This window comes from Dufourea novaeangliae, unplaced genomic scaffold (assembly GCF_001272555.1).
Source record: "Dufourea novaeangliae isolate 0120121106 unplaced genomic scaffold, ASM127255v1 scaffold350, whole genome shotgun sequence".
Taxonomy (NCBI): Eukaryota; Metazoa; Arthropoda; class Insecta; order Hymenoptera; family Halictidae; genus Dufourea; species Dufourea novaeangliae.
In genome coordinates this window covers 19,173-38,481 of record NW_015374244.1, presented here as the reverse complement: position 1 = coordinate 38,481, position 19,309 = coordinate 19,173, and the positions used below count along the sequence as shown (strand labels likewise).

Below are 19,309 nucleotides of genomic sequence, written 5' to 3'. Positions count from 1 at the left end.
TACAGAATAAAAATACTTTCGTTGGAATGCAGTGAAGTACGTAGAGTACATTAATACATTCAACGCATAAATCGAAGGTGGATTGATTATTACAATTTTTTATTTCTGACAATTGTGTTTTCCTATTCTGTATCCTTAATATCTATTTGCATAAAGAGTGATTAAAAAAAATATGTACAGACATGACTGAACGAAATGGTCTTTTAATTCCCACACGCGGTAATGAATTTTCATTTCTTGTGTGAATTTTTTATTTTTCATAGAAAGTTTAAATAAAATGGTGTAATTAATGTTAATCGCCCCTTTTTTAAAAGTAAGTTTTATTACAATAATTACTTTCTATTTTACATGTCAATATAATATTCTATTTCCTACATAAACTCATTTTATGCAATATAAATTGTATTCTTTTAAGTTGACTTATAAATTTTCAATACTAATTTTAAAATATTTAAAATACTTTTGTATAAATTTAAATTGATACTAGTCTTTTAATAAATAAATAAATATAAATACTGTAGCAGTGTTCGATCTGAACGTATTTATATATACATATTTCATAATAAAATACAAAATACCATATGTGATACTGAAGAAATTGTAACTGAAGATATTCACGTATATGTATTCCTATACATGATGTTGAGGATAACAAATGTTTCTTCATTAAATAAGTATGTATGGATATATTGATGTGAAAAGTTGTGACGTATATAAAAACATTACAATTGTTACTACCAGTAGTGATAGTAAATAGTATCAAGCAAAAGAAAGAAAAAATTAATTATTATGTTCCTAAAAAGGAATGAAAAACATTAAATTTTCATAACACTATAAAATATATTGCAATAAGGTAAATGTCGTGAAAATTATCTACACTTATCAAAATTATTTTCAAAATCATAACTAACCTGATATGTATCGTAATCATTGTCTCTCTCAATAAGAACACTTGGAGTTTGTGATATTCATTCATTTAGTGTCATTTTTGTTCTTCATAATATTTTTTATCTTGATGTTATCATTAGCTTTTGTTGAAATTGCAAACTCTGCTACTATACTTTTAGATGCTGTAATAATGTATAAAAGAAGGATTCCAATTAATCACAAATATATGCACATGTAAATATATTTGTGACAAAAGAAACGAACAAATTATTAGTACGGTAAAAAAATTGTTCAATTAGCTGGTTATGCAAATATATAACAGATCCTCCATGCTCGCCAAGTTTTATTATATTTGTGTATAATTCATATTAGTCATAATTCAAACACGTATACTGTTTAATTTTAACGAGATAATTTTTTAATTTTTTCTAAAACAAAAAATATACGATAGTACTAAGAAACTAGAACGCGAACGTAAACGTCATACAATGTTAAAATCAGTTTTTGAACTTTATACATATACTTCTTAAATTAAACATACATACATACAGTTTAATACACTGTTAATTACGTTTCCTTTTAGTCACACTTTTACTCTGAATTTCGTTCTTCTGTTCTGTATCTTCTTCATTGTCTTGTACAATTTGTAACTTTCCATACTTCGCTTCAAGTTTAGCAATTAATTCTGAGTCATCAAAATTCTCAATTTCACTTTCTTCCTGGTCCTCATCTTCTTCTTCTGATACTTTTTTTTGTTTCTTACTACCCTGTTCAATTTCTATTTCTTCTTCCTGTTCCGAATCATTCTCCTCTTTCCAACCCCACTTCTCACTATCACCTTCATCTTCATCATTCTCCACTTCCTCTTCCTCATCTAATTCATCCTCTTCTTCGTCTTCCTCTCCAAGTTCTAATTCTCTTTCTTCCTCTTCCTCCTCATCTTCTTCATGTTCTTGGTTATACACTCTTACTTCAGAAAGTCTTTCTTTTTCTGTAGTTACCATCTCTTCCTTTTTTTTTTGCTCAGATGAAACTACCTGAGATTCAGTTTGAACAAACGTAACTTCTAAACATCAAAAAAGTGTGTCATTAATCAATCATATGTCACATATGTATTTATTTTAAAGATCGTAAAAAATTAAACTATTTAATAAAATGTAATGTGAACGAATTAGGTGCTGTTCTAACATTTATTGAAGTACTAATATATATTTTATATCACTTATACAAATATTTAACAGTCACATCAAAACATGCTTTTATATTTTAATATGATACTAACTCAAATTGTATGAAGACATAGCAACATTGAATGTAATGCTAGAAACAATTTCATACTAAATATATATTGATAACTACTATAAGAAAACAGATAATTAGTAATAATTCAACTATTCAATTGAAAGAATGAATATGAAAGATGATTTGAACTGAGTCTACAATGGTTAAGGTACAATATTTGGAAAACATCCCAGTCAACCAAACCTGCAATGCCAAATTTTGTCCAATGCCTGTTATAAAATTACGGCTACAAGTTTGATGCAAGATTTGCTATAAACAATTTTCGCGCACATTAACAGCAACATGGGCAGCAAATTGACAGCAACATATGCAGCAAACTGGCTTGCGCAAACCTTGTTCAGGTTTTGCCCTCAATTTGACATTAGGTAATGTTGCAAGACTTTCTGCCAATTTGCTTTACCATTTTGTCAGGTGGCGTTGCCTGCAAAACCCAAGTCAAATGCGAAAGCAGATGGCTATGGTTTTTTAAACAACTTTTGTTATTTATTGCTGGCAATTTATTCGAAGCTTGTATACGACTGATTATCAGGGATGACTGTCACAAAATTTACCATTGTTCCACCGTTTCACAAGGACAAAATGTGCAGCAACAACAAGTGCCACACCAACTCCAAACTTCATCGTCACTGCAATCATCAAACATTATTCCTCATAGATGCTTAAATGACATAGGGAAACGTTTCGAAAAATTCAACATTTTGCAAACTTCTGACATTTATTTATGTGCATACACTTCTTGAAAAATATGAGAGCATGGAGGATCATTATAATAACCGTGTATTATACAACTATTTTATATATCAGTTTCATTAAATATTCACATTCGACTCACCACTAATGGATTCTTCTTCTTCTTCTTCTGGTTGTTTATCTACATCACTAACATATTCTTCAGGTTCTACACTTTCTACCTAGTACAAAAATTATTAAGGAACACATTACAATTTAAACAAATAATCACATATTGGTAACTTAGAGCCAGAAAACATATTATAATTTAATTTATTATATAAAAAGCAAACATATCTTATGAAGACAATATAATTTGTAAACAAAACAATTTTTACTAAATACCAATTCAGTGATTATTATAGTATTAATAAATAAAACAACCATGCTCTTCAAAATTCATGTAGTTATTTATAAAATATTAATAAAAAACAATTATTAATTTTACTAATTTTAAACATGTTTAATTAATTTCTAATGCCAAGTAGGCAAAATATAACTACATGTGGAGATAAAATAAACAAAGCATGTTTAATATTTACTAAGTATGCTTTTTAAAGCACTGTGTTGATAGTAAAACACAATATAGCAGTCTTACCTCTTCTAAAGGTTCTATATTATCATCATTAATATCATTAATACCAGGAATGTCTATAAATGTATCAAATACATCCTCATTTATGGATGTTTTTACAACTTCTTGAAATTGGTTTTCTATTCCATATAACATATTTCCTTTACTCTCTTCTTTACTAATACCATACATTTCTTCTAATACATCAGTGTCATAAAAATTTTGTGGACTGATATTTTCATCTTCCTCTATATCTTTTCTAAAGTTTTCATCCTCATCTTCTCTTTGATGATCTAATTCTGTGCTAATATATTCTGTTAGAATTAAAATTTATAATAATATCTTCAATTTGTACTTTGATTTATATTGCAATGTTTTACATCTTAGTACCTTCTTTATCCAGAAAATCTATATTTTGTTCTTCATCTGATTCATTTTCAGTTGTTATTTCCTCTTCTTGCTCTTTATATTTATTTACTTCTTCACTTTCTTGAACTTCTTCATTTTGGTTTTCTTCACTTTGTATTTCTTCATCTGGTTCTTCTTCCTCTTCCTTCTTTTCTTCTTCTTCTTTCTTGGAAATCTTTGTTTCTGGTAACTCTATATTTTCATTATGATTATCTTCCAGTTCATCTTTTTCAATTTCTTTACTTTCCTCGTGTTCTCTCTCATCATGCGAATCATCACCATATAAAGATAGTGAATCATCTACCCACCCGTCAAAAATGAAAGCCCAGCGTGATGATTCTAATGGTGTATCAACTTATAACATGAAATATTTCATATGAATATTTTGTACACACAATGGTTATATCTTCATTATAAATGTACATCAAATTCACTTACTATCTGAAGTACCTCTGTGCTCAAATATAATTACACCAATTAAGCCAACAAGAACAGCTAATAGAACAAAGAATATAATTCGTGCACACCAGTGACCACCTGTGATACTTTCTTTATAAACATGAATGGTAATGTTGTCTGTTAAATTTTCACTAGGATTTCCCAAGGTAGGTGCAGATGTAGCACTGTCATCCTCATCTGAGTATCATATAATAGATTCAGTAATATTTTCATAAATAATTATAAAAATATTTTAATTATATATTAAAGAAATTTTTTATAAACATACACACAAACATAAATTTTAATTTGTATACTTATATATAATGTGTATACATTATATATATTTATTTGAAACATGAATGTAAATTAGAATAGGAAACTAATATATAGGAAAGCATGTAATGCTATAGGGCGAACATTAATTAATAAATAAAAATAAAATAAATAGTATATATTTATTTATTTTTCTAAACAGTCATGAAAACATATTCTAAAATTTTCTTTAGTGTTATTTTCGTTCATATCTATAATTTATTGAATAATAATTACTGTTTACTACAATATTAAATATTGAATAAAATATTCTTAATTTGTTTGAAATGTATAGGTAAGTATATATTCAAATTCGTTTTTAAATTAAAAAATTTAACGTATCAAGACTATGAAGTTAGTCATTTTTAGAATAACACTATAATAAAATAATATGAATATAGATGTACTAATTACATATAAAATTCTTGTATAAGTTCTATTTTATAGATGAATTTATTTATTAATGATAGAAGAATATATGCATACATAAGTAATATATTTGCCTGTATATGTGGTATTTATATCTGTTGCTATAAATAAATATTTATCTGGGTACCCCTTTGTTGTTAAATATTTGTGAGATTTGCGAAATTCATATTTGTAATTTATTAAATGAAATTATAAAGCTGGGCACATCTTTTTTTATATACAAGCATAATTATTATATCTAAACGCATATAAAGTATATCAAATGTATTAGAGGTATATGTTTTTGGAATGGATATTATTGGTCTATTTTTGAAAGCCAAAAGCTAGGCTGATCAAGCGTCTAAGACCCTGTATTTTCTAATTTGAGCAACATTGCCAAATATGCCTTAAAATACCTAAAATTTCACACTTCAAATAACACTTCTACAACGTTTTCATATAAAAAATATTAAACAAAATTGTATATTGTAGTTCTAATAAATATTATTATATAGAATTTTCAAAGAAATAGTTTTCTAACTAAATCATAAATTTGAAAAAATATGTAAAATAATATTATGTCTATATTTCGAAAGAAAAATAAAGGAGACAATTTTAAAAGAAAACACTATTTTTTAATAGTACTGTTCACATTAGTAAGTTAGTCGCATAATAACACAGAAATTAATAGAAGTGTTCCTTTTATGTTACAAAAATTCGGTAAATAACTGATTTATTGTAATAACGTGACAGTAATAATACGAATAATAAAAATATTGAATCTTTGCAAATAATATATCTGACTGTTAATAAAATTTACAAAATTGCTTTATTTATGTATAAATCTTATTATTAATTATACAATATTTTACAGTTAAAATTAATAGAATTTATGACTGCAATCAGCAAATTAAATCTTTCCTGTGTAATATTGTAATTAGGAATAGCATAGCGACGAATGTAAATCAATTTAAAAGATCAGGAAAAGTCAATATTTATTTAACTTTAATATAAAATATGTAACATGTATCTCTGAGGCTAAAAATAAAAAAGTAAACATTGCTAAAAATATTACGATTGCAAGAATCGAAGTACAGTAATTCTCACACACGTTTAGTAGTCTGTTTTTACCCTTTTTACGTCTCTTCTCTTTCCGTTTTCTTGTTTGTACATCACCAGACATCTTCTGCGAGGAAATGTACGTGTACCTTTTACAAATAAACTAACACAATAGATTTAAATTTTTTAAACGATCGAACACTGTGCCGCGTCTGCGATATTTTGATTTGTAATGATCTTAACAAGTGTTGACACAATATGAAAATCCCTAGTGACTTAAATTGAACATTCCTTTCCTCGATGTCAGTGCTTTCCAAATTTGTATTACTTTTGAAAAATTAGAATGTTTGATATAACATCTGAAGTATTCAAATCAAAGAAGATATTTATGAAGAATTAAATAGAATCTTATGAATAAATTACTTCACATTGCCAGGTATATTGTCCTGAATGCAGTTCAGGAATTACTAGATAGAAATATAGTAAATAGTAGCAATTACTCTATTGGTAATTACACTAGTGTAACATTTTAAATAAAGTATACATTATTTAGAACCTATATTTTTAAAACAAAGATTATGAACTAATAAAAATTTGTACATACCACAAGAGAAAGTATTTTCTCAACGAAATGCTCCATAATAATCATTTTATTAACATTCCGAATTACAAAATATAAACTTCAATTCAATGTATTTACTAAAACACATTTACTGCAGAAAGCATATGTACATAAACATACTACATTTATTATAAGACACAGCTCATTTTTAATTTTAATAAATAATTTACAAAGTATAATTGCTTATAAATTTGTAGTTCATCAGCATATTTCAAAGCACAGTTATACTAAAAAAGTTTGCCATAAGAAAGCAAAAACTAACTTAATGAACACAATAAAGATGAGTACAAAAGTATAGTTAAAGTAATCAATTATTAGAATAACTTCAATACAATAATATTTGTGAACTGAAGCAGTATGTATAACTTATAGTGAATTATGTATGAAAAAATTATATTATTTATAATAAAATGTATTAACCTGATTTTTGAAATTTTAATAATTCTGTTTTAACACAACTGGTAAGGGAATTTTCATTTTACAAAAACTATTTGCTATGTTACTTCAGAAGGATTTGTGTATAAAGTTTCATTATTAGACATTATCGGTAGTATTCTTGTAAATTAATCTTACTATAATCAGATTTAACTACAGAAGAACTGAAAAATACAAGTTCTGATTTTTATACCAAATTTTTTTTATATGTGCAAGAATTGTTTTATTTAACCATTTATATGAATAATTCTTGTGCAGTTGTGTCTCGATACTATTGTAAATTTTTTACAATTGTTAACTTATAATATTCAAATACTTTTTTTACTTGAATACATTACAATCGTGTTGAAAAATAAGAGTATAAAGTCCATTCTTCAAATTCTCTAGCACCTCTGATATCCTACATTGTATATTAACAGAGTTAATATCTTACTTATTGAATCAAAGTCCATAATTGTTACAAAAAGACATTGTATGGATACATGTTAAACTCTAAAATTATGTATCATTTACAGAACTTTATATATTTTATCGCAGTTTGCTGTTTAAATAATTTAATAATCTTACAAATTTTCAAATCAATGTATAAGTTTCTTAATATTGTTTCCTGTTTTGAACATAAAGAGCTAATAAAAAATTTAATTGTAGGTCAGCCCTGAGCGATGTGGAAGTAAATAATTGCATACACAGTACACATATAATATGTAAATTATGTACTATTTATAATACATTATACACTACAAAATTTATGCACTAATTTTGAAGGGATATTTTAGTATGGCTTGCTATCATTAGAAGTACAATGTTGCTTTCAAAATACCTAATTATTCATTATTTTGCATAAATTATGGGAATATTAATTTTGTATTTAAAATAAATATTATAAAATCTATTTATGAGTTAAACATTACTTACTACTATTTTTAAAATTCTGGAAGTATAATAAATACTATTAACTCTTTTAAATTAGTTTCATTGCCTAAAAATATTTTTCAATACTTTGTGTAAACTCAAATTAGTATTTTATTTTCCCAAAGTCAATTTAAAAATAATCTCTATGTATTAGAGGTAAAAGAGTGTTGACGCAAAAATAATATTAAAATTTAATTTTACAAAATCGTTTTATTAAATAATGAGCAAATACTATTGAGATTATGTTCTTTAAGAGGAAGATTGTCACTGTTCATTTGTATAATCCCTATTGACTATAACTTTAAATGTAGTTTATGAAAGACAAAGTTTTCACTAAATGCCAATTATGTTTTTGCCTGCCTATTGGAGTAAATTATACAAGATGATCAGAATTATGTGTATCAATGAACATTTCTTGCAATAAATGAATTATTAATCCTTTATACTTAATAAACAGAATAAACTTTAAATACAATTATGTACATGCAGCAGTCTTTTTTATGTTAATAAGATCAATTCAGTGATACAATTTTTTCAGTAAATCATAGATATTATATTATTGTTAGTGTTTATATTTTCTAACTTTGTTGTTAATTGTTTTAAATGTTAAAAACGATTTATAATTCTGCAACATAATAAAAATTTATAGATATGTATTTCTATATACAAATTTGTCACACAAAATGTTATAAGGCATCAACATAAACGCATCCTAAAAGAAATGTAGGGCACTTGTTCCAATTTTGAGTGAAAATATTTTCACGAAGATAAATGCAGTAAAAGATTATACTTTCGTTTCAAATCACGTAACGCTTAAAAACATATGAAAAAGCAAAAAACAGGGAAATGTAGAAACAGCTCATGTCTTATAGAATTTAACACATTGTACTTAATTACTGGAAAACTTAAAAAATTACTATATTTAAATATATTTAACTTTTTATACACATTTGTTCTGTTAAAATTATGTTAAGATACAAAAACAAATTTGAAAATCGCAATTATAATAATTTTTTATAATGCCACTATGTATACATTAAAATTTGAATTATTTTATTTGCACAAATGATAAACTATATTTGTGGTGTTTGATTTGACACTGTAAAAATTATCATGACCAATGTTACACTTTCTAAGATTCAAGTACTATCGGTAATAGACATGTTTTTTGGTTATTTACAAAAAACCTAGAAATAAGTAACATATCAATAGCACTAATTACTAACAGCATATCATCAAGTACAAAATGCTATAATTTGACGAAATTATAAAGTAGGAATTCAATTAATATATTGTACATTAAAAATTTAAGTGCCATTATGCATATTGTTCATAATTTAAGTTATGAATTAATTATAATAATAATTATAATTTTCTCATTAATGAGATTACAGACTCGGTTTATTAATAATTTACTTCATTACTACATTTATTTATGCACATGTATCGTGAAGATCTCAAAATAATATATAAATAAATAAATAAAAAATATGTTTATTGTCACAAAATATTATATGATGTGCAGAATGATAATATAATTCAAGAAGTATACTTGTCTACTTCTAGAAGTATTGCTTGCAACATGTTTTTAATAAATTGTGTGCAATAATATCAAATTTATATAACCCACAAATAGCAATCTGACAAAGACATGTGCATATAAATAGAAAATATGACTCCTTATAAAAGGAGAGTCAACAATACACTAACAAAAACAATTAAACAGCATGTTTAATTTTATTGTAATTGAAAAATTAATAAGCGTTTTAATTGCAGAAAAACTGTTAGACAAAAATTGTTGTTTTAAAGAGTAAAATGCGATAATGAACGTAAACCTTTTGTGACACTGATTTTCAGCAGAACAACAGTATATTTTGTGGGCTTTGATTACTTTGACCCAATTCAAGAGACATTGTATATTATTGGGACCGGAAATTCCTGTTCATTAATTATCCATATTTCAACAACGAAGTTTAATCACCAATTTAACTTTAAATAAGAATAAATTGAACATTTTATGTGTTTTGCATGTTTATTATTTATATGCCCTTAAGAATAATTCAATTGTTTGATTAAAATGAATGAAAAGCTATGCTAATAAAATAGTAATTATTATACAACATCATTGTACAATTACAATGTATCATGTAATCACTGTGGCAATATACAATATCGTTTTGGAATGTATTATGAAATTGAAATAACAAAAGCATAGTTCCACTTAAAATATCTAATGATATAGTAAAAAGTATAAATCCATTCCATATTTTACTCTCTAAACGTAACACTTTTTATACCAGCAGTTATTTACATTTTCAATAATTTGAGGCACTGAGTGTATATCCTTATACTAGGTATATACTGCACACAAGTGTAAAAATATAGTTGTATGTAATTTGAATGAATTTAAATCTACATTCTTGTTAGATTACAAGTAATGTAAACATATGAATAAAATTTGTTATAAGAATTCATAGTAACGTATTATTCTTATTTTCAGATTGTAAATGAATGATTAATTTCCATGCTCATTTAAAGAAATACAAGATATACCATTTAGGTTATCTCTTAATCTTGTCACTGTACATTCATTCAATATCTCACTATGATCATTATTTACCGGACATATTATTTTCATCATGTGGTCAATACAGTGGAACTATCCAACCTTCTATTGGTTTCTAAACTTGCAGCTTTTTCAAATTTATCTATTCTTAACGTATTATGTAAACTATGATCAAATGTTTTGAGATCGTTTTGGATACTTTTTATGGTATCAGTATTATTTTCATACCGCCGTAATAAATTGTTTTCGTTTTCATACCTACGATGTATGGAATCAGAATCTAAACATTTTCTAAATGTTTCATCATATCGTCGATCCCCTATTCGTCTAGAAAATCCACTGTCATAACAATGATCTGTTTCTATGTAATGTTGATTTAAAGTGTCCACTTCATAAGCATACTTTGTTAGCTGACTCTCAAACCCAGCTCTGGCAGCTAAATGGAGGTAATTGTCATCACCAATGGGAGCTTGTCTAAAATAATAATTACAATTTAAGATAAATAAACCAATAACGCATTCTTAAACTGTTGCATTTTGTTTAATGCGGCAAATGCATTGAATAGTTTTCACTGTTATCAATGTAAACTTTCACATAAACTCGTGTTTGCCTGCTAAAAAAATATGTAACAATAAACAGAATAGGTCTTGTTAAACTGTGTAAGAGTTTTGTACTATGTTAATTTTATCTAATAGTCATGGAGTTTGTTCCGTCTTCGACCAGGAACGATAGCTATAGGCCTCAAAGATTCCGTTAGCTTTACAATAATGCTTGCAATAAACCTGGGACTCGTACGCACCGGGTCTTACCGCTGCGCACTAGCGCGCAGAACAAAACAGTCATAAACCCTACCGTTGGGAGACTCGAAATTTCGGCGCGGTCAAGTCACACCGTGACCACGTGCGCGACATTTTTGCTTGCAGTGGCTTGCACCCGCTTCGCCCTGAAGGGGAGGTTTCCACCACCACGTCACTCAGGAAAAACCTGAGAATATGCCTTCTCCTCCAGGGTACCACCAATCAGAAAGCGAGATTTAGTCAATGCGTTTGGCGAAATTTCCTTAAATACAGAAGAAGCGCGATGCGGCGTCGCTACGACTTTAAACATCAAGCAGTCACATTCGTTAATCATTTAAAACTCTCGATCACGTCACATTCTCTGCGAGAAACGAATATTACATCATTGTAATTTAAGTGTTAGTAAAAGGCTGTTACTCAAACTGATCTATTCCGATCATTCCTGCTACCCTAACTAGACTTCACGAGAACCTTTGTGAAGTCAACGTCTTGTTTTTACACCGTCGCAAACCAGCGAAGCGGATTTACAACCCGTAAAATTTTCGAAGAATTTTGGTGTTTTGGGACGTAACAGAGTTTACTAGTAAAATTGTCACTAAACTTTTTAGATTAATATGATCATAAAACATAAAATTAGAATGAACAAATTTAGTATATTTCTAACTTACTAGCTTCCAGAGAACTTTAGATATTGGTTGGGAGACGGAGGTAGAAAATGTAGGTTATGTGAGTACAGTTTGGGTATGTACTTACATACACTAAACGCCAAATAAGAGCATAACTGTTTCGCGCATTTCGAATGAGCAGGAGAGGTCTCTCGAGCCCCTGGTTCCCCCACTTTCTCGCTTTCTGTAACAGGGACGATAGAATTTGTCATACACCGGGTGACATAATGAAGTATTTCTCAAGACATGAATACTTATGAATTGGCACGTTTGTACTTCACAGTCACTCGGTGTATGATGCTACACGAGGCATAATGATGCTCAATTGTTTAAGAGGTTGGTAACTAAGGTAACCGAGAGGAATATGCGCAAACAAGACCGAAATTTGTCATTTCGCAGTTATGGTCTTATTTGGTTTTTAGTGTACATTAAAACACCTACATACCTGTACCTATATAATAGAACTATGCAATGGTATAGAAGGAAGGAATGTACGATTGAGCAAATGCTAGAGGGTAGACAAAATAGTACAGTCACAGTATAAGTATAACTTATACTTATACTTATACTGTGTGTAACTATAGTTATATTTATACTGTAGTATAACTTATAGTTATACTGTGGGACAGTGGTCAATTGGTTAGGTGAGGTAGAAAGAAGGATAAAAATATTAGAGGGAACAGGGGAGGAAAAAATGAGAAAGAAATACGTGTGAGGTAAGGATATGGAAAAATGAAGTGTGATTGTTCTTTTTCATTAAACTAAATCTATTTCTGGGCCACAGAGGCTAAATTTAATAAATATACAGACATACTTACTTGCTTCCATATTTGGTATCACGAGCCAAACTTCTAAAATAGGCTCTATGTTCATGCTGTAAAGCATATGCTGCTTCTCTTAATGCAGTTAAAGTTTTAAAACAGGAGGGCACGTCATCAATAGGAGATCCACCACCTGGTATAACACACATGTCACTAGCCCCATAAACAGCTTGACATTCACACGCACTCATTAATGTTTCAAGCCTTGGCATGTTTGTAAATATAAGTGAATGTATTCGTTGCAAATCTCGGTCTGGATCTAGGACCATGCGTAATCCAGCTTCTACACCAGGTGATACTTCACTACAGCCTGGTGCAATTTCAGCCACTGCTTTGCAACTATAATCGATATTTATTAACAATTGAAATATACTTTGTATTTAAATAATATAAGGTAACATACCAAAGCCAATGGCCATTAATATATGCACTTGGGTGGTATTTTTCTAAACGATTATTGTTTGTACGACAAATCTTTGTTAGAATATCAATCCATTCTTTTTCTTCTACACAGTTGCCAGCTTGAACGTATAATGCTCTTTGAGACTGAATGATTTGAAACATATTTTTCATTTTAAAAGAGTTTTCTTGAAGTCTTTCAACAGCTAAAATTTCTTCAAGTGGTATTTTACATAAAGGTTCTTTACCTAAAAAATATTTTACAAAATCTGATCTGCATTAACTTTTTAAAATCATGAATTATTTTCAGTGTATTCACATTTACCTTTTGTTTTGGAATAAGTAAGATCTTGCGTAGTAAGTCTAAAGTATCTTTGTTTAAAATTTTTACGTCCAAATCGTTTCCTTCCTTGTGCTCTTTTAATCATTACTCTGTAAGTAAATAAAAAAAAAATTAAATGTATATCCTTACAAGAAATATATACTTTAATTTTGCAATCATTAAATATCACTACAAACCTCTTATCGCAATCAGCAGTATGCATGAAGAGAAAATATATTCTATTAGGAATGCATTCTATTAGTATTACTTATATGCACATATAATGTTATAAAATTTATTATTTAAAATTCATTTCACTGAAAGTAGTACTTAACTCACAAGATGCGTTATTTAAACATTGTAACATATTATCGCAGATATTGCCAAATATTTAAAAATGTGTTAGTTTTATGAGAATATAAAGCGTGAAGATTAATATAAGGAAATACGGAAGCGTTAAATTAAAAACTTTTTTGACATAATCAATAGACATACCCCTCTTTCAATACAACTGGGTGTTCTTGTTGAGTACTTGGTCGTTGCTTTGCATTTCCAGCATTACTACTAGTCGATATCAATTCCAGGAATTGCTTAACAGCTTGTATGTGTTTCTCCGTATAAAATTCTCTAGAAAAATAATGTATGAATAATACACGAAATCTCTTTATTTATAAATGAAATTTGGAAATAATTTTATCTCTGTGTACCTATACACACATTCCATGTATTCTTCTTTACACACACTACCTGCACCACCTCTACAACTTACTAGGTTTCCTAGACTCTGAATTGTTTTAGAAATTAATGTTAATGTCCTATTAGTCTGAGAATCCTGGAATACAAATACATAATAGTAATTCTATTAGTATTATTATTATTCTTAAACAATATATTATCATATTTTTAATAGCGGAAATTGTCTTACAATTTGCTCAGTTGTAATATCAAATAGTCTTGGACCCAATATTGCAGGAGCAAAAAATCGTAGAAAAATAAATCCGCTAATGACTGAATATCTTACTTCCTTATTTTTTGGAAAATGTGTTGTTGCAAGTGCTCTTAAGCACCAAAACATTTCACACATTAAAGGGGGACACCGTACACCCGATGTTGTAATAGCAGTAAAAACTCGTTCAACGTATTCCTGTCAAGCGATACATAATTTACAAATTAATATAAGTATACATACAAAAAAAATATTACTTCAAATCTTCAAATACCTTGAGATTTGCTAAATTAGTCTGAATAGTATTTGCATCCTTTACCCTTGTAGGATCTATTTCACATGGTTTTTTTTCTAGGATGACTTGTTCCATGGCTGGTCTAAGTGTACTATGCAGATAATGAAGGCCTGCCAATCGCATACCTTCATCCATCATTTTACTTACTAATGTGTTACCACGAAATATTGTTGTTGGATCACTATAAAAAAACCTACTTTGTAACATACAATATTATGATTGACTATAAGTCTCTATAATTAGATTGCAATAAATGCTAGGCGATTAATGTAAATGTAGGTGTCTTATAAATGAAAGCATAATTCATTTACTTACGTTAATTTAGAAATTTCATGACTAGCTAAAGCTCGCATTACGGAAACCAATTGTCCATGATGTACTAATACTCTAACCAAAGATTGTGCAGCTTCCATTTTACTTGCCACAATTTCTCCCAAAATGTACACAGCAGATGATGTTATTGGTTGAATATTAACACTTTGTAACAACAAATATCTAAGTCTATCATACATTGCTGATGGAAATACGTGATCTGCTGTATAATGTATTTTTAATCTTAGAGATCCTAAACCTGGTAATGCACCAGAAGTGCTAGAAATTTTACTTGGGCGATGTTTCGCTGCTCTTGGTTGCAGGAAGTACCTATTAACAAAAAAAATGTAGTAAGAGTTGTAATACTGAAGAGAAATTATTATTATGAGAAATAATCATTTAACAATGGTTTATAAATCTGGAGTGATGTAACACATAAACATTTCTTACATTTGATAATAGTAAGTGATCAAATGCGTTACTTTAGGAATAAATGTGTAGTAAGTACCATGCTGTTGTTGTACTAGTTGGTTGCTTTTGTAGGCCTCTCAAAGTAACTCTAACTTCACCAAGAAAAGCTGGTTGTTCTCCCATACCAGGAGATGCATGCCATAAACCTACAACTACTTCACCTACTTCTCCACTTTCCATAGCATAATGAGAAACATCCTTCTCTTTGGATTCTGTTACTTCTGGCTGTAGATAAAATTTTAAAAATAATTATACAAACAAAAACACTAGAGTTAAATTGTAATATATTATGCAAATTTTATATAAATGATATTAATAATATAAAGTAATTCATTCGAATTTACCTCAAAGACAAATGTTTCATTAAAATATGGGGACACTGTTTTCTTTTTAATTTTTGTGCGTTTCATTATTTGTTTACCATTACTATAGATGACCATAATAGTTGCATATGGATCACATCCTCCATTTTTAACAGTTAATTCGCTACATTCTATCACTCTAAAAAAATAATAATTATGAAAATATTAAATCTTATATGACTATATATAGCATACTTGCAACTAAAACATAATTAGAAAAACATAGAGTCTCTAGGAATATGAAAAAAAACTATTACTAGCTTAAATTATGTCTTTTTAGTTGCCAAAGTTTAGTATGTATAATGCCACAAATATTTACTTTGATGTTGACTTTTAATAATATTTGTTTATTATTATACCTCACTGTAAGTTTAGTAGATTCAGCATGTCCAATTTGAGGTTGGAGAGCGAGTTCTAAATGTGCTTTGCCTTGAACTTCAGAATCAGCATCAACTGGCCTTAAAGGAAACCAATGTTCCTTATTGTGATATGTTGCTAAATCTTCTCTTTTTATTGCTACTTTGCCCAAAATTTTATCCTGCTTTAAATGTCTGTCTCGATCATAAACATAAATGCCAAGATAACGAAATTTCCTAGGTATTTCAAATTGGAATTCTTCTCCGAAAAAGGGGCTACATTAAATATTTTTTATAAATACTTTCTCCAAAAAATCAAACATAGTATTACATTTTATAATGAAAAATAGTACTAGACATTACTTGAGAGTTCTTTCCATTGTTGTTGTTCTAAATATTTCCTCTTGGTCAAGGGATAATGCACAATATACATCTCTTGCACCTGGAGATCCATGACTTCTACTTTGTAGATTTTTAACTTCACCTAAATGTAAATACATATTCCTTATACTTTTGAGTATAAAAAGGCTATGTGTTACATACTTCACCATAAATATAAAATATTTTTGATTTAGAAAAAGAATAAAGCTTCGTGTTTTCATATGAAGTAAAGATATTAAATTTTATTATTTTTTGTTAGTAGTAGGATGTCTAGGAAGAAAGATATAAGTTTAATCTTTAATGTTAATAGTTAACTGAAATATTTCTGTGTCAACAGTAATAATAATAATGTTCAGTTAAAATTGTAAATAGTATCAAAATTACTTTTCTTCAATGTTAACGCAATGCACATAAAACACAATAAATTAAAAAAAGTCATGCTTAACGAAATGAATTAAGTGCAATTTAGCTTGTAATTTATTAAACAAACGGTACTTTCCCTATAAATAATTTTTTTCGGAAAATTTAAATCGTTCTCGAAATAATACTATATTGCTGATGTCTTCATCTTTATAATCACATTAACAAAACCATATTTCACATTAACAAAACCATCATTACAAGTAAATGATAATGGGTTAGTTAAAATGAAAATAGTAAGTGAACGTGAAATTTATAACTATTGTCCGCAATAGATAAACTTCACACTTTTTACATTTAACTACTATTAATATTGTATTATTACATTATCCAGTGTTGTTAATATTATTTGGTGATAACTATTGAAAAGTACATATTTTGTGTAGGGACAACGATGCGTGGGAGTTGAAAATGTACGCGTACGCATACATAATCATTAAAATTTGGAAAAAATATCACCACACTGTGACCGTACAATCGATTCGTTGGTTGAACAGAAGGAACCGTAAACTGAATCGTGAACTGATGCAAGAAAAGGGCCAACGATGCTTTCCGTTTAGGTAGTAAAGTTGAATAATTCCATAGGAGTCAAATTAGGTGACATCCCGAGCGAACAGTAGCACGTTAACATGAATATATCAAGCTTTTTGAAACAACGAAATTCTTGTTTTTTTGGCACAGCATACATCCCAATCAACATTCACATTACTGCTAAACGATATTTCTGACGAGTCTGCCTACCGATTTTAATCTTTAATCTTTCTTCAACGCGAACTAGGCGCGTCTCCTCGGCCATGTTAACTCCATGACACTACTGTGTGACTACATGAACAGAATGCAGGCGGTTCGTTCATTCTGTGAATGGATTCTAATCAGAGCCGTACTCTGGCAACCGAGCACCCGTTCTATGTTCATTTTACGAATTGACTGCGAATGTTATAGATTTATAACATACCTTAATATGCAAAACAGAATAAATTACATGCTTTTATAATGTTTAATACATTTTTTATTTATTATTTAATGTAAAGAAACTATAAATAGAAAAATAAGTTTAGAGGAATTGTTTTCCATAAATCGATTTTCAAAAATGTAAATTTCTATAAATATTAATTATACAATTAATTATGAAAAGAAATTTCAAACAAAATTTGAATTCATTAAATAACGTATTATTTTTTATCGTCTTATATAAGATCAAAAACGAAATTTATGTATGAGAATAATACCTATTATATCATATAAAGTAACTATATTTTCTTTTATAGTAGTAAAGGTATATTTATGTAAATATTAGATAAAAATTTAATAACCATGGAATGTGTACTGTATACGACACAAACTCTGTACATAATAAAATATTGTGTGATGAGTACTTAATAAGAAAAAATTCGCTTCCAAAACATATAGTTCTGTAAAATACTGATTTAAATTGTAGACGTTCAATATTTTCCAAGAATTAAAAAGAAAATATTTAAAAATATTTAACGAATATAACTAATTACAAAATGTATAGCTTGTACCTACACATTAATTATAATATAGTGTTTTGAAACAAGTCATGCATAAAAAATTATGTTAGTACATAATAAGCAACAATAATTTCTTAATTATAAAAAAATATTTTGATGTAAAACTATATAATTGTACGCTTGACCAATCTAAATTATAATGAAATGTTGTACTAATAGGTAGAATAATTTATTCTCCGCAGAATTAATCTATTAAATTGGTAACGATATAGTATTTGTAAATATACTTATAACACATTGCACATTCTAATAAAATTGACAATAAACATACATCAATGCCAAACGAATGCAATATAGAGTCTATGAAAATTGTGTGCTATTAACTATGCAAGAAAAATAACTAAAGGAACCCAAATTAGAGTCTAGCTCATTGGCAGACTGCGGACATCCACGTGAATTCAAATTTTCATAGACTGTTCTACGAACAAGAGAATTAAAACGAAATGTATCTTCTCTATTGAGGATTTTATTGAGTTACAAATTAAATAAAAAGCTCTCATTTTATGTTCCGGATATTCGCATGTATGCTATAAATGCATGTTTCACAGCATCCTATGTACATCATCACTGTTTT

At 28.1% G+C, this 19,309-nt stretch overlaps 2 protein-coding genes across 2 annotated transcripts; both read right to left on the bottom strand.

Moving 5' to 3' along the window:
* Positions 1-1,451: 1,451 nt before the first annotated feature.
* Positions 1,452-6,338, bottom strand: LOC107192493 (glutamic acid-rich protein-like). Its single transcript, XM_015581769.1, has 7 exons — positions 6,194-6,338; positions 4,340-4,537; positions 3,884-4,255; positions 3,518-3,807; positions 3,023-3,101; positions 2,742-2,816; positions 1,452-1,954 (listed from the first exon to the last, which is right to left on the bottom strand). Exons 1-7 carry the CDS (start codon positions 6,243-6,245, stop codon positions 1,452-1,454), a joined length of 1,569 nt encoding a protein of 522 aa, XP_015437255.1. The 5' UTR covers positions 6,246-6,338.
* Positions 6,339-10,703: 4,365 nt separating this feature from the next.
* On the bottom strand, positions 10,704-18,002 carry LOC107192496 (GTPase-activating protein). The gene is made up of 15 exons (XM_015581773.1): positions 17,945-18,002; positions 16,766-16,886; positions 16,406-16,678; positions 16,029-16,185; positions 15,722-15,909; positions 15,217-15,543; positions 14,881-15,082; positions 14,586-14,804; positions 14,368-14,492; positions 14,156-14,287; positions 13,858-13,899; positions 13,664-13,770; positions 13,343-13,586; positions 12,937-13,278; positions 10,704-11,130 (listed from the first exon to the last, which is right to left on the bottom strand). The coding sequence occupies exons 1-15, from the start codon at positions 17,997-17,999 to the stop codon at positions 10,728-10,730; spliced, it is 2,937 nt and encodes a 978-aa protein (XP_015437259.1). The 5' UTR covers positions 18,000-18,002; the 3' UTR covers positions 10,704-10,727.
* Positions 18,003-19,309: the final 1,307 nt, after the last annotated feature.

Excerpts from the sequence above, each read along its gene's own strand:
- LOC107192493 (XM_015581769.1), bottom strand. The coding sequence starts at position 6,245 with ATGTCTGGTGATGTACAAACAAGAAAACGGAAAGAGAAGAGACGTAAA. Across the intron at positions 3,808-3,883 it reads AGATTTTCTGGATAAAGAAG|AATATATTAGCACAGAATTA; the intron begins GTACTAAGATGT and ends TAATTCTAACAG. Across the intron at positions 3,102-3,517 it reads ATATAGAACCTTTAGAAGAG|GTAGAAAGTGTAGAACCTGA; the intron begins GTAAGACTGCTA and ends TTTTTGTACTAG.
- LOC107192496 (XM_015581773.1), bottom strand. The coding sequence starts at position 17,999 with ATGGCCGAGGAGACGCGCCTAGTTCGCGTTGAAGAAAGATTAAAGATT. Across the intron at positions 14,288-14,367 it reads TACATGGAATGTGTGTATAG|AGAATTTTATACGGAGAAAC; the intron begins GTACACAGAGAT and ends TTATTTTTCTAG. Across the intron at positions 13,900-14,155 it reads CCAGTTGTATTGAAAGAGGG|AATATATTTTCTCTTCATGC; the intron begins GTATGTCTATTG and ends CATTCCTAATAG.